The sequence below is a fragment of the Rhipicephalus microplus genome, chromosome 9 (genome assembly GCF_043290135.1).
Source record: "Rhipicephalus microplus isolate Deutch F79 chromosome 9, USDA_Rmic, whole genome shotgun sequence".
Lineage (NCBI taxonomy): Eukaryota > Metazoa > Arthropoda > Arachnida > Ixodida > Ixodidae > Rhipicephalus > Rhipicephalus microplus.
Genome location: NC_134708.1, coordinates 52,119,293 through 52,141,638, shown reverse-complemented (window position 1 = coordinate 52,141,638; position 22,346 = coordinate 52,119,293). Strand labels below are relative to the sequence as shown.

Below are 22,346 nucleotides of genomic sequence, written 5' to 3'. Positions count from 1 at the left end.
TTCAAGTATTACTGTGTCACACAATTCTATTTGCCAGCTTGCAGTAGCTTTGCTTGTCCAGATGCTCTCAGCGTGTGAGGCGAAAGACTTTTTTTTTTTCATCTATTTCTGTTTTTTGTGTTTTCAGGCAATAAGGAAGAACCCTTCAGTTCAGTGTCCCATCTGCTTGCAGAGTTTTTCTGGCGAAAGGTTTAGGGGTCTGGCCTGTGGCCACTACTTTTGTGCAGACTGCTGGGCCATGCACTTCGAGATACAGATTCTGCAGGGCATCTCTACAGGTGCGTCACCTTCGTGAACTTGCAAGACTAGATGCTTTTCGAATAACGAGTGCACGCAGTTAGCGTCAGCTTCTTTTCGAGTGATTAATAGTGTATTGTTCACAATTGATTGATTTTAAAATGGCTACTGCCAGGCATCTTATGCAACTGAAATTGCACATTCAAAAACTAATCCTCTACACCTTAGGTGAATCAGGCGGAATATCACATTGTTAGTAGACATTCCATGTGAACCACTGAATAGAGTTTTGCAGTTTGTATTGGTTGCTAATTGGTAAGGTTTACTTGCCTAGAATTTCGAATGCTTGTTTGAAGTCATAAGTTGTTTGAGAAATTTTATAGTGTGCTCAGACGTACTACGCATGTTCCCATAACTTCAATCTTTAGCATGCTTTATTATTCAGAATGCACAAGGAAAGCTTCGTAAACACTAAAAAGAAAACCAAGTCACCATTACTGTCTTGTGCATCGGTAAAGCATTACAGTCAAACCTCAATATATCGAACACGGATATATCGAATTATTGCCTATATCGAACGGGTCCTATATCACGCGGGAAATCGCATGCATTATTGATTTTTCATTTCGAACAAAGTTTGACATATAATAGATATATCGAACTCAGCCACCCCAAACCGCCCACGCTCTATTAACAGGAGGCGAGCTTTCCCGCAACTCTCGAAAGTAGTGGTAGAGCGGCGGGCGTTTACGAATGCTGCACACATCGATGGTGCCGAGACCGCCACTTTTAAGGTAGCGGCGTACGCGCGCTGCAGCCTTGCAGCTTGCAGTCGTTGCAGTCTCTATGGTGTCAACGGCACACTGCGCACTTGTTGGGAGGATTCACTCGCAGGATTTCAAGCTGGACGGTTGTGCCCTCGCGATCTCCGATGCCAGCGTAGCTCCCGCCGACTGGTTCGGCTTCCGTGGTCTCCCGACGCCGTGCAGCTCTCGCATTGTGGCGCCCTGCCCTTGGACTGCTTCAACCGGATCCCTACTTTCCTATCTCCTTCTTTTTTTCGTGGCTTGCCTGTCTATTTCTTCATCTATTTCCTTCTATTCTTTTTATCCCTCCTTCCCCCCACCCCTATAAGGCACTGCGTCGTGTCGCCTAAAGGCAGACAGAAATTAGGTTCCTTTTTCCTCTTCCTTACAACCACTACCACCACCACTTCTTGCAAGCTCTTCCCCTGTAGCATCGGCAGGCATCGGTCGTTGTGCTCGTAGTGTTCATGCATTCAGAGTTAGGCCTGTCGCGCGCTGTGGTGCGCGACAGGCCTAACTCCGATTGGCGGAGCTCACGGATGTGGAGATTGTCGCCGAAGCTACTGCTGAGCAGCTAAATGAAGACTCTGCCGAGGTGGATCCCGCAAGCGCTGATGGTGCCCCGCTCCCGACACCAGCTGAGGTCGTAGCTGCCTTGGCCCTTGTGGGCCGCCACTGCGGCGCGATTAAAGGCACCGGCCTATCACTTATGGATCGCCTGGACTATATTGACGACGCAGTCGTCAAACACGCCATGGCCAACAAAAAGCAGGCTACTCTTTTTCAATATTTTAAACCAACACAATAAGTACTATGTTTGAATCTTCAAGTGAGTATTTACTGCACCACGCTTGAACGGTTCGTTGGTTGTTTTCAGTAAGCTGTTGACGCATTTTTTTCGTGATTTTTTTATATCGAATTCTGAGTATATCGAACTATTTCGTGATCACCGCGCCATTCGATATATCGTGGTTCGACTGTACTCTTTATTGTGTTGTCAAGTTTGTTCTTAAACTAGTACTGGTACGAATGCGAAAATTCTTGGGTTACTGCTCTTAATTAGAGTAATGGTGTCGAGAACACTAAGACAAGTATTGCGATGCATGGGTATGCATCGGAGATATTTTTTATAGTTACTTAAAATAAACACTTTCGATTTCGATATCTACGGGGCGGCTTCTCAGTGACATGTCAAAGCAGTGCGACATTACAGGAAGACAGCAATCGGTGATATATTAACGGCAAATCTGTCATCTGCTCGTGGTGCACGTAAACAACGATGAGTGAATTGTCGTCCTGCGACCCCGACAGTAACTTTTGCAATGTAGGCTGCATACACTATGCCGAGCTAGTAAATTTAGGGACTGTCCTGACTCGTTGGGATAATGTACTTTGTAGGGAAGGCTGGCTTGCTGATGCTCATTTAGAAAACGTTAAGCTCAAAGTAAAATATTTTATATGTGTTGCCTGACTCCTTTGCACGGATGGCGTTGACGCTGCATGCCCAGGAAACGAAAAACGCCCCTTTTGCGATGTCTTTAAGTTGTCGCATTACTCCTTTAAATATGATTTTTTCGTGTGTTGAGATAAAATATGTTTTTGGAAACGGGCCAAGTCTCTCTTGTTGCCTCTTATGGCCATACTTGTCTTCTCTAAATGCGAGTTGAAGGCACTGCGACTGAAGCTGCCCCTCGCCATTTTCGTTCGCCTCTAGCCATCGAGTGCATGGCACAGTTCTGCAACATTCTGGTGCCGGAAGATTTTGTCCTGAGCCTGCTGAGCAAATCGGTGTTGCGCGAGAAGTACCAGCAGTTCATGTTCTCCGACTATGTGCGGGTGAGTGATGCCCAAACCTCATTATAACAAAGTTTCATCTTGCGTGAAAATAAGTTTGTTATATCTAAAAATTTGTTTTAAAGGTTTATTTTAAACACTATTGCAAGATTATTTTCCATTTACTTTGTTATAACCGATATTTCGTTATAACTGGGTTCATTATATCGAGGTTTGAGTGTAGTACATAAAAACAAATGTAGAAAGCAATACTAAATCACTCTAGACTAGTAGGCCCGCTGCGGTGATCTAGGAGCTAAAGCACTCGGCTGCTTACTCGCGCGTCGCGGGATCGAAGCCCAGCTGCTGCGGCTGCATTTTCAATGGAGGCGAAAATTCTGTAGGCCCGTGGGGTCAGATTTGGATGCACTTTAAAAAACACCAGGTGGTCTGAATTTCTCGAGCCCTCCGCTACGGCTTCTCTCGTAATCATATAGTGGTTTTGGGACGTTGAACCCCACAAATCAATCAATTAACTCTAGAATGGTAAGACATGATTGTAAGAGCATCGATTTGCACACCCGACGTTGGGCTACAGTAATTCATTTTTCCACATAGCAGGCAATTCTGCGATGGCTAGAACGACATTTTAATAGGCCTATGTGGGCAACCAAGAAATTCGGTTTGTCACCAAGGTTTTCTCGGTAGTGGTTCATTGACCACCTTTCTTTTCACTTTCAACAGAGTCATCCCGAGCTGCGCTTCTGCCCTGGTCCCAACTGCAACGTCATTGTCCGAGCCAAAGAAAACAAGAGCAAAAGAGTGGTCTGCAAAAACTGCAAGACAACATTTTGGCGAGTGCTCTCTTTCTTTTTGACTGCCCAGCCGCCACAACGGTGTGGCGGCTGGGTAATCAGCTACGTGATTCATACAATTGTAGGTCAACCAATTTTATTCAAGTGTAAAATGCAAATATGGAGGGCAGACTTACAACTGAATCCGAAGCAAACAAGAAACGAAGGATGCTGCAGTGTAGTTACAACACTGCATTTACTTTTTGCCTCCACCTGTAGCACATACCGTATTTACACGATTGTAAGACGACCCTTTTTTTTTTCAAATTTGACAATCCAATGTTGGGGGGTCGTCTTAGAATCGAAATCGAACCATGTACCTTAGAATCGAAATCGAACCATGTATTGTCATCTCGAATAGTTTCCCGCTCAACCCAAAGCGCATAGTTTTCCGCGTGCTTATACAAAAGCTTTTCTTTTTTTAGCATCTACTGCGCGCATTACAAGTGCCTTTATGACGAGCGCACGGCTCTTGAGGGAGCACCGGTAATCGATGGAAAAGCCGCCGTAGGGGGGTATTGGTAGTTGACGGAAGAGCTCCTCTTTGTGATACAATTTTCTAAGCGGGCACGTCGCCCCGTGCTCCTGTCGCTTGTGTCCACGACCGGCTCTCTCGAGTCACTTCTGTCTGACATGAGTGCCGTAGGCTCGAAAAACACTCGGCGCTCGTTTACGGCAGCGTTTAAGCGGGCTGCTATTCTTCATGCGGAGGAAATCAACAAGTGTGCAGCAGGACGGAAGTTCGGAATCGGTGAATGTGTGGTGCGGAAGTGGCGGCTTCAGCGCGAGGAAATTTTCTCGTGCGACTCCAAGCGTCGTGGCTTTCGCGGGCCGAAGTCTGGCCGCTTTTCGGAACTAGAGGCGAAGCTTGCGGCCTACTCACACTTGACGACGACGTGCTGTGGGACTGCAGCAGCAATGACGGCAGCAGCACCAGCGAGGACGACTCCAGCGACGATGAATAATCCTCCGCAACCACGTGAATAAATTTCCCTTGTGTAAAATGCGCGCGTTCTTTTTTTTTCTTTTTTTTTGAGATGCGATTTTGGGGGGGTCGTCTTACATTCGAGTCGTCTTACAATCGTGTAAATACGGTAATTATTCTGCCTGCTGTTCTGAAGAAAAACAAATTCTTTTTTAGTTTTTGCTTTTTGTCGTCAGTAGCAGCGCTACAGATTAGAAGAGCAGCTTTTATCTGCGATCCACTGCCACAAGGGCTGTGCTTGCTATGTTTGAAGTGTTGATTGTGGCAGCTACTTGAGGGAGCAACAATATTTAATAGAAAAGCTTCTCCTTTTTTGCTTTCTTCTTTTTCTTTTGTCTCTCTCTCCTTTATTTCTCTCTCTCTTTTTTGACGACCGCACTCCACAAGCAGGCAGGGATTAAACTCTGGTGGGCGTTGCTTTCTATTTTTCGTGTCACCCCCTATTTTCTGCCTTCGTCTCTGTAATTACACACACTTTGTCATGCCGCAGTCTGCGTCTGAAGGTTTGTAACTTTATGCATTGAAGCAAACGTTGCTCAAGCAACTATAATGCGCAACGACAGTTTTTAAAGTGATTTTTTAAAGTTACACTACTAAAGCTGTCTTAACGTCTGAATAATTGTAAGCATGCAAAGTCTGTCTTGCTGGCTGTTTGATCAGCAGTGAATGGACAGGCAACATTTGTGATAACTGTTATGGCTTGTAACTAACGTTTACTCAAATGTGAGAGATGTTACATGGCATCATAACCTGTCGTAAGACACCAGTGAATAGAGCAGAACGTGCAGTAAAAGTTTTGCTGGCATGCTGAAGACCTTGGGAAGCCTGCATTGTCACCCTTAAGGAAATTCATTGACAGTTTTGAGTAAAGCTTTTGCTTTTTGCATGGGCTCACTTGCATTTTGTAATTTACCGTTCGTTTGATTTTTCCTGACAGCTTTCGGTGCGGGGGCAACTACCATGCACCGGCAGACTGTGATACGATCAAGAAGTGGATCACAAAGTGTGCCGACGATTCTGAGACTGCCAATTACATCTCTGCTCACACGAAGGATGTGAGTTGTGGGACTCGGTGTCCTTTTTGTATTGTGTCATTATAAATACTTGCATTCTTGTAGCAGTGGCAGTGAGGCATATAATCCGCATCAAGGCAACTTTATTTTTCATTCTGTGAAGATGACTTATTGTCCCACAGCAGTGGTTTAGTGGCTAAGGCACTCGACTGCTGACCCGCAGGTCGCAGAACCAAATCCCGGCTTCAGCGGCTGCATGGAAGCGAGAATGCTGTTGGCCCGTGTGCTCAGATTTAGGTGCACATTGAAGAACCCCAGGTGGTAGAAATTTCCGGTGCCCTCAACTGCGGCAACCCGTAATCATATGGTGGTTTTATGACATTAAACCCCACATATCACGACTTAATTTGCATGCTATTTTTCTGCTGTGGCTTTCTGGTGAGGATGAGATTGAACAATGATTCAAATAATGGGCTTGTGTTAAAGAAATGTATTTTGCAGCCCCCGTTCACAACTGCTAACTTTCCACCTGTTTTACAACTGCTAATCTTAAAATTTTTATGGCCTCACTGTCTGCTTGCTTATTCAACTGAAAGATAATGAATTATTTTGTGGTATTATCACTCTAGAAAAGAAATGATGCATCTTAGGTTCTTTTCAGCACAACTTTCTTGAAGGCTTCCATTTCAGCGTTGAATATTTTATATTCTGAAGGTTGAAATAGAAGCCGCATGTCAGATTCAAGGGGGACGGCACATTTTTTAAATATTTCTGGTCTTCACAAGCTAAATTTCGAAAGGCGTGTAGGACACAATTTTCAAGTTTGAACGCTGGTATCTTCGGTGTGTTCAGATATTTATCCGTTATTTTTTATGCAAAACCTTGAGGATGTAGTAGGTGTTCATAAACCTTTGTGCAAGTGCTTGTTGTAACTGTTATTCTGCTCACAGATATATTTTTCTCCCCTCTCTCTTACAGTGTCCGAGGTGCCACATATGTATAGAAAAAAATGGGGGTTGCAACCATATGGTAAGCAGTCCTTGCTACCCTGTACATAAATATGTTGACCAGCAATATTTGTTTCATGCAAGCATTTGAAGGCAGTTTTCACTAGAAAAGTGGTATGTGGCCCATGCAAGGTAGTTGTTCGTTCAAAGTGATTAACCCACCACAACCGACAATCGTTCACTAAGGCTAACAGATGCTACGTCTGACAGTGATCATAAAGTGCAGCAACGATGTCTACGGTAGGGGCCCCCTTAGCTAGCGACTGAATCTTCTCGCACGCTACCCGTACAGACTACTCCGCTGTCACAGTAACATTGTCTTCATCCAATCTACATCCAATGACTCAATGGTTTACCTGTACCTTTCTAATTGGCTGAACGTGATGCTGTAGCTTTTGCTGCATTGTGCATATTATTTATGGTCAATTAAAGTGTAAAAACGAAAGGGTGTGCATTGGGCAAGCTTAGATTTCAAATATTTTGAAATATCACTTGCAGTCTTTCACTTGGTAGCCAAGTTTTTATTTTCTCATTCGCATTTGAGTTCGTTTTAGCATCATTTGATAATGCAGCTCTCCTTCTTTTTTTTTCTTTTTTTCAGCAATGTTACAGTTGTAAATACGATTTTTGTTGGATGTGCCTCGGAGGTACGTGTGCTCATTGCTTCCTATCTCTGCTTAGGTCGTGCGGTTAGGAATAAGTAAAATAGCAGTTAAGTTTGATTCTCAGTGCCTAGAGGGACGACTGCAAACCTGCCGACTCTCTCGATTCGCTCAGGAGATTCCCAAATCTTTAGCAATCCTCTCGATTCGGCATGGTCATAAATCTTTGGAAAAAGTTCCAGTGCCACTGTGAACAGAAAATGATTACTTGAGACATCGGTTCTGATATTTTTTGATTGTGTGGAGGGCATTCAAGTCGCTTTTGTTGCAGTTCATTAGGGTCATGAGAAGAAGCACACTAAGAGCTTACTTGTTGCCACAAAAAAGGGAAGATTTTGTCCCTAAACTAAGCACGCTAAGCATAATGAAGTTACAAGTACCGTTATGATTGCTTATGTCTACAAACTTTAATGCCCGTGTGCTCAGATTGCCAATTGTTCGTTTGTGCTGGTGGTCCAGTCCTGAGAAGCGATAGAATAATGTCTTCACCAGTTCTTGCCTGTTGCAATCTTCTTTGTCTTTTGAAGTCGGAATCCAGCACTATCTTACCTGTATCCCAACGCATGCCGTTAAAAATGGGCCCCATTTGCCCATGCATGTGTTAAGGTTTACCCGCAATAACATTTAACCCCTTTCTCACCTTCCATTCTTTGTTGCAGACTGGAGGACGCATGGTAGCGAATATTACGAATGCAGCCGGTATAAGGAGAACCCCAACATAGCTAACGAATCTGCCCATGCACAAGCAAGGGAAGCACTGAAGAAATACCTCTTCTACTTTGAAAGGGTTTGTACGCTTGTAAATGTAGGCCTATTATATTCACACTAATATACCGTATTTACAGGATTGTAAGTGGAACCATTTTGTCTTTATTGGAATCTGAATTTGGGGGTTGTGGGGGGGTGGGGTGGAGGTAGAGGTTGACCTAGAATCGAAAACTAGTTTCAGTTGCAAAGTCTTCCTGAAAATCATTTCCGCGAACCTACCTTTTTGCATAGCTTTCAAGCAGTGCCGTGAAGCCACCATGGCATACCGGAATTCGATTTCGTTTTCTTTAGAGCCATTAATGAACTTTTCTATCATGTGTGCCCCTCCCCCCCCCCCCTTTTTTTTTTCCCTGTGTGATTTTAGATTGGTCAACCTACATTTGAGTCTACTTGCAATCGTGTAAATATGTTATAGAGCACGGAATTTACGTGTGTATCGCCTGTGGGTATGAAATTGCCATCTTGAAAAAGCAGTTCACATCAAATTCAAAGGCCGGTGCAGACCAATAATCAGATTTTTCCATTTAATTAGGAAAGTTGTCTTACTTTGACTTCGTATTGTTGCCAGTCAGTAATTTGGAATGTGCCGTGACCTCCTAAATGTTCTTTTATGGTTGGGAGGTTGAAGTAGTAAGATTTTTTGATAGAGAAAAGTGTATTACTCATTACCACAACAAGAAAAAAGACATAAGAACAAGTCTTTGTGCAAGAAAAGAGAAAATTGTAATCAATTTGTTCATAGAGTGAAGTTATAAAAGAAATGGCCCCAAACTTTTCACAAATTAAGCTTCTTCATTGGCAGAAAGTTCACCTCAGTCCTAGGTTCAAACTTCACGTTAAAGAACCCCAGGTGGTCAATAATTTCCGGAGCCCTCCACTACGGCGTCTCTCATAATCAAATAGTGGTTTTGGGACGTTAAACCCCACAAATCAATTAATTAGGTTCAAACTTCACCAAGTTATCTTTCCAGTTTGTATTTAACCGTTGTGGTGCTCCAAAGCATCGGCTCCTGTCAACTTCCAAATACATTCAAACCTCAATATAACGAACCCCCATATATAACGAAATGAAACAAATGAATAATGTCTTGTAATAGATATAGCGTTAGGAATATACCTTTATAATGAATTTTTGTATTTAACAAACTCATTTTCGTGTAAAATAAAAGAAACATTGTTATAATGAGATTTGAGTGTGCACTAAAACCTCCATATAACGGACCCGGATATAAGGTTATGTCGGTTACAACAAAGCAAATGAAAGATAGTCGTGCGATAGAAGTGGTGTTAGGGTTCTATGTTTGTAACGAACTTTCTGGTATAACAAACTTATTTTCACTAAGGTGCAACTTTGTCGTAGTGAGGTTTGTGTGCAACTTGACTCCCTCCATGTATGGAGCAGCTGTTCGTTGCAGCCAGGACTTATGAGAGCAATGCCTGTCTCGTTTTGACCAGTGGGAGAATCATGCCAAGAGCCTCCGGCTGGAGGAGATGACGCTGAGCGCCATCAAGAACCGCATCAATGCCAAGGTGATGGCCAACGAGGGAACCTGGATCGACTGGCAGTACCTGCTTGACGCAGTCACTCTCTTGGCCAAGGTGAGGGTTATCGACGTTTCGACTCTGGCTTGTCTGCAAAGGTTTTCCCTTGATGGGTGCATCTCGCGCATGATTGTATGCATTCAGACCTCATTATAACAATGTCGCATCTGCCATGAGCATAGTCGAGCCCACATATAACGGCCCCACTTAAAACAAACTTTCGCTTAAAACGAAGAATATCCGTGTAATTGTGAAAATATACATTATTTCAATGGCACAAAATCCCACTTACAACAAACGTCTCCGAGCGCTGCCGATCGGTTACAACAAACAGAGTCGGAGCTCTGCCGACTTCCCAGGAAACCACTTTCGACCACCTATCAGGCAACAGTGAGGGGTCCATAGATGCTTATTGTTAATGGGGACGCGGCCCTTGAAAACCGAAAAATCGCGAAAAAGTCGGTTTTTGAAAAACCACATTTTTGGGTTGTATGTCTCATAAACTACCTATTCTGTAATTATCAGCACCTAATTCAACCGCAAAGTGCAAAAAAAAATACCGTATAAACGCGTGTAAGGGCCGCACCCGTGTACGGGCCGCACCCCGTTTTTATGACGCACATATTCGAAAAAAAAAAAAATTCGCGTAAGGGCCGCACCCACACTTTCATTAACCCACACGTATTCAAAACGCGCGCGTGCATGCGAGCTTTTGAACGTTGTCAATAGATGGCGCGAAAAACGCAACCATCATCATCACTATCAAAGTTTACAGCGGTTTACAGGTGCGTCACTAGTATATTTTGTTTAACTTTCTTTGTGCTAAGGTGTTCATAAAGTTTGCTAAATATTTCAACTTTTTTATTAGGGTTCATACGCTCGTTACCTGAAGGTTAAACCGGGATTTTATCCTTCGTGCCTCGCACCACTATACAAACGCGCTCTCGATATCGGCATCAGCATCACCAACTTGTGCAGTTCAGCCGGCCATTTGTAGGAGTTGTGCACGCCGTATTGTCTCTCGTGCTTGTCTTCTGCCGAGTGTTCACGTTGTAGCACGATGGGCAAGCACCTGAATAGTTACACGGCTGGCTACAAGTTAAAGGTGGTGGAGTTTGCGCTCGAGCACGGGAAACGTGCCGCCGGCAGAAAATTCGACGTCGACGAAAAGTGTGTTCGAAGATGGTGCGCACAAAAGGAAGCTCTGGAAAACACGAACAGCAAAAAGCGCGCTTTCCGAGGAAAGCCATGCAAGTTTCCGGAACTAGAAGAAGAGTTGTTCCGATACGTGACAGAAGTGCGGAACGATGGATATGCACTAACTACAGACATGCTGCGCGTGAAGGCACTAGCCTTGGCACGTGCGAAGGATATACCAGCCGGGACTTTCAAGGCTAGCGCTGGCTGGGTGCGACGATTCCTGAAAAGGAAGGATCTCTCCTTTCGGCGAAGGACCACGTTGTGCCAGCGGCTGCCAGAAGACTACACCGATAAAGTGCTTAGTTTTCATAAATATGTCATCGGCCTTCGCCATCAACATAATTATCTACTGTCGCAAATAGGGAACGCAGATCAAACTCCTGTGTGGTTTGACTGCCCGGAAAACTACACAGTCGAACTGAAAGGCAAAAAGAGCGTCGCCGTGCGGACCACCGGCGCTGAGCGCCAACGCTGCACAGTGATGCTTTGTGTGACCGCGGACGGGCGGAAGCTACCCCCGTACGTCGTATTGAAAAGAAAAAATTCCCAACGAAGTGTTCCCCAAGGGAGTCATAGTTCGAGCCCAAGAAAAGGGGTGGATGAACGATGACTTGGTGCTCGACTGGGTGAAGTGTGTTTGGCAAAACCGACCAGGAGCGCTGTTAGCCAAACGGTCACTTTTAGTATTAGACAGTTTCCGCGGTCACCTTACCGACAAGGTGAAGGAACAGCTGCGCCGTGTCGGCACAGACATGGCCGTGATTCCGGGCGGCCTCACTGGAATGCTGCAGCCTTTGGACGTCAGCGTTAATCGACCTTTTAAGGTGGAATTCAGAAGGCTGTACACGGAATGGATGGCAAGCGGCAGCCACGAGCAGACGCCGACTGGACGGCTGAAGAGGGCACCGCTTGCGACTGTTCTCGGTTGGGTACTGTCGGCGTGGAACTCAGTCTCGACGGACGTTGTGACCCGAAGCTTTAAAGTCACCGGCATATCAAACAGCTTGGATGGCGCGGAAGATGACTGCTTGTGGGAGGACGGTGCTCCGCAACACACCATCTCGGACACTGAGTCTGAGGACTCGTTGAGCGACGACGATTAAGCACATATGCTGTATGCTGCAATAAACGTTCTTCGTTCGCTAGCTGGTACGTTTTTTTCTTTTGCTTCAAAAAAAAAAATGCACGTTGCGTGTATGGGCCGCACCCTGAAAATCGGCCCTCATTTCTTGAAAAAAAAGTGCGGCCCTTACACGCGTTTATACGGTACTATTTTCGAGGCCGCCGCAGCGTCCAAAACAGGCGCAAATCCCGAAATCAAACCAAACTTCGCGCGCGCGCCATTCCCGGACCATGCGGTCGTCCCGCGCCATCTTGGTGTTGTTTTGACCGTGAATTCTTTCTCTCTCGTTCGCCGCCTTGCAAAATGGCGTCGGCAGCATAGTTGAGACGCTATTGGTGTTTTCCCGCGATGCGATGCGGAGCGCTGATTGGCTAGAGCAGCGCATTCATATCTCGCGGGAGAAAGCGTGCCCGCCATTGGCTGCTGTGCAGCAGCGGGGGCGGTCGCTCCTCTCGATGGCGCGTCCAGCGCGCTCGCTTCGTTGTTGCTCTCTGCTCCGTCCGCCTCGACAGACGTCTGCTTACGAGCCGCTTTTCGCCTTGTGCTATCTTTTCGATCATTTTCTCTCGTTTTTTTTTCTTTTTGGACTAGTTCTGTGCCTTTCGTCTTTATTGTTGCGGGCGATGCCGGCAACGAAGCCGAAGTCAGTGCGGAAGTCCGGTGCGCGGAGGCGCGCTATGCGGCTTGTACGATCATTGAAATTCCGCTATTCTGCTGCGGGTGCCGACTGCGTAGACGCTTGCAGCGACGGAACTGTGTTGTCGGCTGTCGCCAGTCGAGAATCCGACACATCGAGTGTGGCTGGAGCCGCAAATGCACCGAGTGTTTCCGAGATCGCCGGGCTCGACACGTGCTCCGAATCGATGCCATCCAGTGTGACACCGAGTGCTTCTGATATCGCCGGGCCCAGCACTTCGTCTGAATCGGTGCCGCCATCGAGCGTGAGTGGACCGTCGCTTCATCTGCGGACGCGTTTCCTAACGAAGGAAGAAATCGATGCGAATGCGAAACGTCGTGACGCCGTTTGCGCTGAACTCGAGTCTACGCCGGCGACGCAGAAGAAATTTCAACTGATGCAGCCGGCTCTTGCACCTGCAGTGACAAGTGAGGGCGAACATTTTTCGCTCGTTCAAATGAACATCTTTAACGTCGTGCTCAGCCGCACAGTGTGCAAAGAATGTTTGAAAGGTGCTATGACTGTCCGAGAGAGCACCAAGCTTGGACTTGCAACAAAACTTGAAGTCGTGTGCGCCTCTTGTGGCACCGTCGATAAATTATGGACATCACTCCGCAAAAAGGACACGCAGGCCTTCGATGTAAATGTCCGCGCCATAATGGCTATAAAGCAAATAGGCAAGGGGCAAGCAGCTCTTAATGACTTTTGGGCTGCCATGAACGTCTCTTACAGAGGTCTTCACCACAAGACATTTCAAAAGCACTTGAAAGAGACGTTCAGGAAGCCAGAGGTTACCGGTTAGGAGAAGTTTTATGTTGATTCTGCCACAGCAGTGATCAAAACATATAAAGAAATGGACCCCAGCTTCTGCAAGGACATCACCGTAGTGTACGATGGCACATGGCATAAGCGGGGTCACACATCACACATCGGAGTGGGATCGGTAATTAACTTCTTTACAGGTCTCATCTTGAATGCTGTAGTTCTTTCAAACCACTGCCTTGGATGCCAAACAGGGCCCAAACCTGGAGATGCAGCATACGAAAGCTGGCAGAAACACCACATTTGCCAGAAAAACACAGACGCAAAATCGGGAAGCATGGAAGTGGAGGCAGGCTTGACTCTCTTTGGGCGGTCTGTATCCAAGCATGGCCTGCAGTACACCACTCTTGTGTCCGACTGCGACAGCCGTACCTTTGCTGCCCTCACAGAAGAGAATGTGTACGGGCTAGTGCCAATTGTAAAAGAAGAATGTCTAAACCATGTTCAGAAAAGGTTTGGAAGTGCTTTTTGAAACATTGTGCAGAAAAGTGATAAGCCACTGAGTGGGAAGGGGAAGCTGACTAAAGCCCTCATTGAAAAGCTGACAGGATATTATGGTTGGGCCCTGAGAAACAATTCAACTGACCTAACAGCCATGCAGCGTGCAGTGATGGCAACATATCACCACGTCACATCGACTGACCAGGACCCTCACCATGAACTTTGCCCAGAGGGGGCGCAATCGTGGTGCCGCCATAGAGCTGCAGAGGCAAAGCGTGGGCCACAGCCAAAACATAAACGCAGCCTATTGAACTAGGTCGCTGCAGCTATGCTGCCCATCTACGAAAGACTGTCACAAAAGTCGCTTCTTCAGCGCTGCCTGGGAGCGAAGACGCAAATTGCATCAGAATCATTCCACTCCATTATGTGGTCTCTGATGCCGAAGGAACAACACTCATCCTTGATCGTGGTAGAAACGGCACTGCATGAAGCAGTGCTGCGCTACAATGCCGGCTGCTGCAAAGCAACCCAAGTGATATCAGACTCCATTGGACTTCAACCAGGTCATCTGGCCATCCAGCGAGCTCGTGAAAAAGACGCTTTACGCCTAAAAAAGAATTCTAAAAGACACCAAGAGAAGATGGAGGCCAGGCAAAAGAAGAAAAGAGTGCGCCAGGACACTTATAGCTACTGTGCTGGAGCTTTTTGAAGAAAACACGTGTTTTGAACTTTCTCGGCCTGTTTTCTCAGAACGGATTTTTTTGCTAGTTGTGGTGCTGAGGGAAAGCAAGAACTCGAAAACCGTTCATCAGATTTGTGTGCCGTTTTTTTTATTCTGGTCCTGGATGACCTTGCAAGGGCGTAACAAGCTCCTTTTTCTGAAAATTGGGGCTGTTAATTTATAATAAACAATTAATTTTTGATGAATTTGGTCATTACTGGTTACATCAAATTCAAAGTTGCGTGAAAATTTGCTTTGTAGCGCCCTGGGATAGCTATCAAGGAATGACCACAATGAATTTCAGCTTTCTACTAGGTCCTGGGATTTCTCACGACTCTTCCTCAGGCACCCATGTGAAGCACCCAATTAAACCTCAATAACTCTGGAACTAAGAAACACAGCTTTGTGAAACTTAGCAGTTGTGCTAGTTTTATTGTAGTGAACAACCCCTGAAAGTTTCATCCAGATATCTTAAAAAATAAAAAAGTTCAGTCTCCAGGGTAGCCTCCCCCCTTAAACGCCGACCCTGCCTCTGCGCCCCGCTAGGTGCCGCTCTCCCCGACCGCTTTTTGTTACGCACCCCTCCGCCTTGTGTGCGTGTGCGTGTGTGTGTGTGTCCCCGCTACTCTGAGCACCCCGCATTGCCAGATGAGGCCAGTGTTCTTACACTGCCACCGATCTTTCGAAAACCAGTCGGCCATCTCCCTTGTTTTTGATCGCTGGTGCTGTTGTTGTCGTCGCCGGCCTGGAGTGACCAGACCATTTGCCGACATTGTTGGCCACCGACTGTATCCGATCGTCTGCGTCTTGTCTTAGCATATCGTTCTAGTGCACGTGCGTACGCTACCCCACCGACTCTGATAATTCGCGGTTCATTTCGTGTTTAGGACCTGTTCTCGCTCACTTCGTACTCGGCTCAGCATGCCCTCCGCACGCGTGCGGAAGCGTAAAAACAGCTTTTAATTTGCGCGAAACAAATCGCAAAGTCGGTGAGGGCACGCAAACCCACTGGCACAATAGAATGATTCTTAAACCATGGCCGCCGATACTTTGCACACCACCGGGCAGGCACTCTTTTGAAGTTTTTCTACGCGCGCATTTCACGGACCTTTAAAGCAAGCCACCCCACCCGCCTCCTCTTTCCCGCATGTTCAAGGTCGCCTTCCTGCCGTATCCGCCTCTTTCTTCACCCTACCGCAACTCCTTGGCCTTCTCTCGCAAATCCGCTCTCCTCTCTTGATAACAACTCCTTCGCCCGTCTCCACCGCTCCGCGACGCCAGCCACGCTGGCTCGAATTCAGAAGTTTCGTTTTCCGACTAGAAACGGGCTTAGAGCTGTACCACACGTTCTCGCACCTGTGTCGCGTGTGCGCGTCTTGCTCGCTCTTGGTGTGGCCGTGTGTGGTCAGAATAGCGGACAAGAGGTCTTGCACACTTTTTCCTGCCGCTCAACGAAACGTTAATTTGCTTGTTAGGTGCCGCGTTGCAGAGTGCTTGATCATAGCTGTTGACCACCTGGCAGCCTACTTGCCTCTTCAGGTGACCTGGTATTCAACTGTGGAGATGGTGAATATTTTGTGGGTGGCAGTGACGGCTACATGCTCGCGAAACTGTTTTCGCGAGGCTGACTTCGTCGACCTCAGGCCCGATGCCGAGCCTGACGCTTCCGAACAGGATCACTGCGGCGGCAATTTGTGGCACCGTGTCGTCGACGCTGAATGGGACAGCGGGTGGGATATCTGTTGCGATGGTTGCATTACGGCTGATGACGATGCCGACACCGTGGAGTCGTGCACAGATTAGAGCATTGTGAATGAAATATGCGGCAAGAGCGGTTTGAAAAAATCGGATTGCGAGAACGACGAAACTTTGGAGCCAGTGCCTCCTGCAGCTTATGCCATGGACCTCGGCGAAGAGCACGCTGCCGTTTGAAATAACTCCAGACCACCCTTATCGCTTCTGCTATTCGAAACACGTGTGTCACCGACATTTTTAGGCAAAAAAGAATTGTTTTCACTTGCAACTTTTTTAAAAGCTTTGTTTAATCTACAACGAACTTCGGGATACAGCGAACGGACGCCGCGTCACGCTTGGGTTCGTTATAAGCGGGCTCGACAGTACTTTGTTAAATCAGAAAATTTGTTATAAAGGACTATTTCTAACCCTGTATTTATGGCAAAGCTAGTGGTCACTTACTTCATTATGACCAATAATTCGTTATATTTCAATTCGCTATATCGAGGTTTGAGTGTATTCATATATGGCAGGAATTCAGGGCAAGATGAAAGCTTGAAGCCACAAAAATCCCTCGGAACATGGTGTGTCGTTACAGCCAACGTTTCAGCAAGTACACTCTAACCTCACTAAAGTGGATTCCTCTTAAACAGAACTCGAAGGGGCAAGAAAATTTGTTCCATTTATGAGAAGTTTCATTTAAGCAAAGCCCACAAAATGAATGAAATATGACTTCATTTCAAAAGCACCAACTGTGGCTGACTGAACAAAAACATTTTGAAATATACAATACTGCTATAGATAACTATAAAGAAAACTGTTGCTAATATTGCTGACTTAGAAAAAAGGTGATAACAATTTGCTTGGACTTGTTCAAGCACTTTTTCACATACAGTAAAATCTTGTTAATTCGACCCCCGTTCATCTCAAGAACACCCCCTCCCCCCCCTCCCAAAAAAAACACATGGTGTTTTAAACAACCAAAATGGAAGGCAGTGCATCGCTACTGTCATCAACAACGAGCAGCCTACAGATTTGCCTTTTTTTTTTTCTTGCATGTCGAACATGTTTGCGTGACGTTGAGTTGGATCTGTACGTGATCAGTGCCATCTGCAGTCTTACTGTTTGCTGTTTCTTGAAAAGTTTGCCGCTTTTTATTTCATTTTTATCATCGTGGGTTTTTTTTTTGCGTGTGCGTGTGTGTTGTCTACTTCGTGCGCGCGCGTGACCACCGCGCGAGGTTTCCCCTCCCCATGCCGCAATCGCTTCCCCTCCGTCTCCTGCGGCCTCAACCACCCTGACCCGTAGCGAAGAGGGCGAAGTACGAAGCAAAGGATTCGGCTGCAAAGGTGAAAATACTCAAGGCGTTGCAAGCGGGAGCATCTCGAAAAGAAGTGATATAAAAAAGTTTAATGTGAAGAAAAGCATGCTGAGCACTTACGGGAAGAACGAAGAGCAGATTAAGCAAGCGTATGACGGGGACATGTTTGGCGACCAAAGGAAGAGGCTTCGAACGGCAGCGCATCCCAAGCTAGAAAAAGCGCTGTTGCGCTGAATTGCTATTTCGCGCGATGCGCGTTTGCTCTAGGGCGGCCCCCTTATCTGCGCACAAGCAGAGAAGTTCGCGGTGAACATGAACATTGACTCATTCAATGCGTAGGAAGGCTGGTTCGACTGCTTCAAGAAGTGACACGGGCTGGTGTCCTGCAACGTGTTCGGTTGAAGAGGTGCGGTTGACAAAAGTGTGTTGCAGGACTGGCGGTCTTGACTATCCGCGCCCCTTTCTACGTACAAGCCATGCAACATTTTCAACGCTGATGAGACAGTGCTGTTCTATAAGGCTCTGCCTGACAAGACAATCGTGTTTAAGGGGGACCCGTGCGTTGGTGGAAAATGAAGTAAAGAGCATGTGACAGTTCTTCTGGCTGCTAACATGACCGGCATAGAGCAGCTACTGCTGCTGGTGATCAGGAAGGCTGCGAAGCCAAGATGTTTTAAGAATATTAAGCAGCTGCCTGTCAACTATCGGTTCAACAGAAAGGCTTGTATGACTGCTAAACTCTTTCATGCCTCGCTGCATCAGCTCGACCGCCACTTTGCGGCTAAGGCTCGGAAGGTGTTGTTCGTGCTAAACAATTGAAGTGTGCACACGAAGGTGTCTTGGCTCGAACTTTGAACTGCTATTCCTGCCTCTGAACACAATGGCTTCCCTGTCCCTGCAGCAGATGGACTAGGGAGGGAATCATACAGTTTGTGAAAAGCCGCTATCGACAACAGGTACTTGAGCGAATGTTGCTCTGCATGGAGTCAGGCAAGCAGTACGAAGTAAGCCTGCTAAGCGCAATCCACATGCTTACATACAGTGTAACAACACATCGCCTGCAGTAGTTGCAAAATGCTTTAGGCATAGCGGCTTGGTGCACGACGCTGATGACCCGGGGGCGGTGACTGATGAGGAAACCAGCGAGGAGCAAGACCGCTGCTATGTGAGCATCATGCCAGCTGATGTGCCCCTGGGCGATTACTTCGCAATTGAGTGGTGTTGCCGTGGCCAGCACAGTGACCGACATCGATATCGTTACCGAAGTCTTGGATGGCGAAGGGGAATCGGCTGACGAGGACATAAGTGATGCTGACGAGCGTCCACGCCACACTATGACTGAGGCTGCGCATGCATTGGCTGTCTTGGAGGACATATGCATGCTTTCCTCGGACACTGTGCTCGGACTAGGCCACCTGCAGGAACTTTGCAAAATTGAGGCTTTGTCACACATTGCGTTCGTGAAGCAAACTGCGATCAGACTTTTTTAAGAAATAAAAGTCTGATGGTGTAAGAGAAATTTTTCAAGTGTTTTGTTTGTACTCGCAATAATTCGTACCCTTGGGTAATTTGGACATTCTCTCTGGTTCCGTGAAGTCCGAATTAACGGGGTTTTACTGTAGTGAGAGTGCATTACTGAAAGACTGGGCGGGAACTTTGTGCCACCATCGTGTTCAAAGTAGCGCTGCAACAGAATGACAGAATCTCTTGCTGCACTGTCAGCCACTGGAATGAGCTCGGGATCACACACCATCTCATCACCACTTGAGCACAGGTCCTCATCTTGAACATCAGCTATAGGTTCCTCAAGGCTGTCCGCAAGTTCACGACGAGGCATCGATTGCTGCTCGGCTTGCACGGACATGTGCTATTACTAGATTGGCTTGGCTAGCTTTGGCATTTGCTTCATGGTTGCCAGACGGCCGTGGCCATTTCTGCTGTTCATGGATTTTGCCCATTTTAGTTTACTTTAACCGATGCAAGCGAAAAAAAATGTTCCGATTACCCGAAACTTTTTATCATTAAATATATAGAAGACCAACCAAATAAGCCTACATAGTTACGTTTATGCAGGTTTTCTGTTTAACCAAGTTTTGTTTAATGGAAGTCCACTGTATAATGAGGCTGTGTCTTACGCGAAAATGAGTTTGTTATATCCGAAAATTTGTTATACAGGATACAGTCGAACCCCTTCCTGAGAGACATAGATGCAACAGGCAGTTGAGTATAAGAGAGACTTGTGTGCCTACATCAAAATAAGGGTTAATAAGAAAATGCATACATGGTATTCTTTTTATAATGGACACCTCACATAAAAGAAAGAAATTACTGCCTGCTGCATGTCTCTTACAGTAAGGTTCAACTGTGTTCCTAGTGCTATATCTATAGCAAGGCTATTGATTTACATCGTTATAACCGATATTTTCATATATCTGAATTCGTTATATAGAGGTTCGAGTGTAGTGTTTTCTTCAAGGCAATTGCTTCTTTGAACAAGACAAGACAACTTCTCAGAACGTTAACTCCAGCAACACCCCTTTTTTCGATGGAAGTGAAAATGCTTGAGACCCGTGTGCTTAGATTTAGGTGCGCGTTAAAGAACCCCAGGTGGTCGAAATTTCCTCCACTACAACATCTCTAATAATCATGTCGTGACTTTGGGACGTAACCTGTATTCCATTAATTTTTTGTGGATGTGTATACCCATACACCTTTTTTATTTTCTTTCTTTTCCCCCATTTTGGTGGGGTTCCAGCGGCCAAAGCTGGTACATTGGTTTCCAATTGTAACAAGCCATACCTTGCTGTATCGTTTGAACTACCTTGAATGTTCTCCTCATTTGAACTACCTTGAATAAATCATGCTGATGCCTCTCTTGTTTCAGTGCCGTTACACCTTACAATATACATACCCTTATGCCTACTACATGGAACCTGGGCCTAGGAAAGAATTGGTGAGATTTGAGTCATTCTCTTTTAGGGGGTCTTGCCTACCCTAGTTGCTTATTGCTATTAAGTGTTCTTTAGCTAATTAGTCATTACGTCTCCAATTCATTCCTGCTTGTCTATCTCGCATCTCTAATGCTTGGAACTGCTGTATTGCAGTTCTGTGTTGTGACTTAAGCACCCATTCTCCCATGGAAGTTTGTTGGCTGAACTTCCCGAATTTTTATGCAAAAAATGTTTAAATATTTGTGTGTTCTGTTGAACAAGTAAATCAATAGTGATCATCAGTGCAGTGTCCACTGAACTGTTTTGTTTTAAAAAAAATGTGTAATAATGTGTGACCAAGTAGGTAGAGAGAGAGGGGGGGGGGGGGGAGTGACTTCATTGAAGGTCTGGCTAAGAGGTTTTCTTTGTATGTTTACTAATTGCAGTTTGAATACCAGCAAGCAACGCTAGAAGCTGAAATAGAGAATCTCTCTTGGAAGGTGGAACGTGCAGAGACGACAGACAGAGGGGTACATCTTTTTTCGTTTGTTTGTATATAGCACTCTATGCATTTTGACTTGCACTGAGCTGCGGGCATGCTTTATGCATGCGTACCTTGTAGCTGCTTATGGGCATTTCTGGCCAATGGATTGGGTTGGCTTGTATAGCCAGCAGAAGACAAACCTACTTAAGCATTGCATGGGATTTTTTTCTCATGGTAACAGTCAGAAAGACGTGTGTGTAATTTAGATTTGTTTGCATGCTTCAAAACGACACGTCAAGCTGTTTGTAGGGAATCCCTTCTCTAAGATGTAAATCAGGGAAGGCACAGTTTGATAAAATACACTGAGTTTGTTTTATGATACTTGTAGGAATGAAGGAACTCCCGAATATCTCAAGGAAAACATTTGAGCAGTCGTCCACACATCTTTTATCGATCGCTCTTTCTTTTCATCAACCCCGCTCCGCCGCCTGTTTCCCCCTTTTGGCACCTCTTTTTCCCCGAGCAGCTGACTGAAGCGGTGTCCTTAAAAACAGGAAATGGCTTGTCGCCAAGCTTCCGTCATCGAAACAAGAAACATGTGCACCGTTCACGACACTATTAGTACAGTTGAACCTTGCTACAACGAATGCCGCTTCAACGAAATTTTATGATGCCATTCTAGGCTCAGATATTTAATGCTGTGCAGAGTAAACGTGATATTGAACTTTCTGATGCAATATTAGAGCATAAATATAAGCCTACGAAGTCTAAATTGTGCGTTGGCGCTACCAGAAACCACCACTGTTCACTAAACATGGGGCCGCCACTGCTTGATAACGACGACAATAAGGCTGTCCTGCTTTTGCCATTGGCTTACTTCTTAGCCACGGACAATCCGAAGCTCAGTTGTCTGCACTGCTGCTGTGTGCAATTGCAGAACGATGCTTTTTCTGATGCCTCTGTGTTTTGTTCATTTGCGCTTGGCCATTGTGGTCACTGATCAGAGCAGATCTTTTTTCGTGCTATCAAGAAAATCAGTCAGCTGCGGCTCAGGGATGATATGAGCAGCGTAGAATAAGGCATTAGTCATCGCTCCACGATACCAAGCCTGCATCTCGGTGTTGTCGGATGCCTTTTGAAGGCGTACAGCTGCTAATGTTAGCATGTTAGTGCAACTGTTTGGTTCGTTGACAAAAGCTATTGTTTTAATGTCCTTTTCAACATCACTATGCATGTGTGAGAATCGT

At 45.9% G+C, this 22,346-nt stretch overlaps 1 protein-coding gene across 2 annotated transcripts in view; it reads left to right on the top strand.

Moving 5' to 3' along the window:
• The window catches only part of ari-2 (E3 ubiquitin-protein ligase ari-2), a 59,103-nt gene that overhangs the window by 34,579 nt on the left and 2,178 nt on the right, over window positions 1–22,346 (top strand). For both annotated transcript variants that reach the window (XM_075873655.1, XM_075873654.1), the window contains exons 4-13: window positions 128–278; window positions 2,758–2,879; window positions 3,561–3,670; window positions 5,593–5,710; window positions 6,647–6,697; window positions 7,277–7,322; window positions 7,997–8,124; window positions 9,561–9,704; window positions 20,570–20,638; window positions 21,062–21,145. In XM_075873655.1, the coding sequence (XP_075729770.1) occupies window positions 128–278; window positions 2,758–2,879; window positions 3,561–3,670; window positions 5,593–5,710; window positions 6,647–6,697; window positions 7,277–7,322; window positions 7,997–8,124; window positions 9,561–9,704; window positions 20,570–20,638; window positions 21,062–21,145 (1,023 nt within the window). The remainder of the gene's footprint in view (window positions 1–127; window positions 279–2,757; window positions 2,880–3,560; window positions 3,671–5,592; window positions 5,711–6,646; window positions 6,698–7,276; window positions 7,323–7,996; window positions 8,125–9,560; window positions 9,705–20,569; window positions 20,639–21,061; window positions 21,146–22,346) is intronic.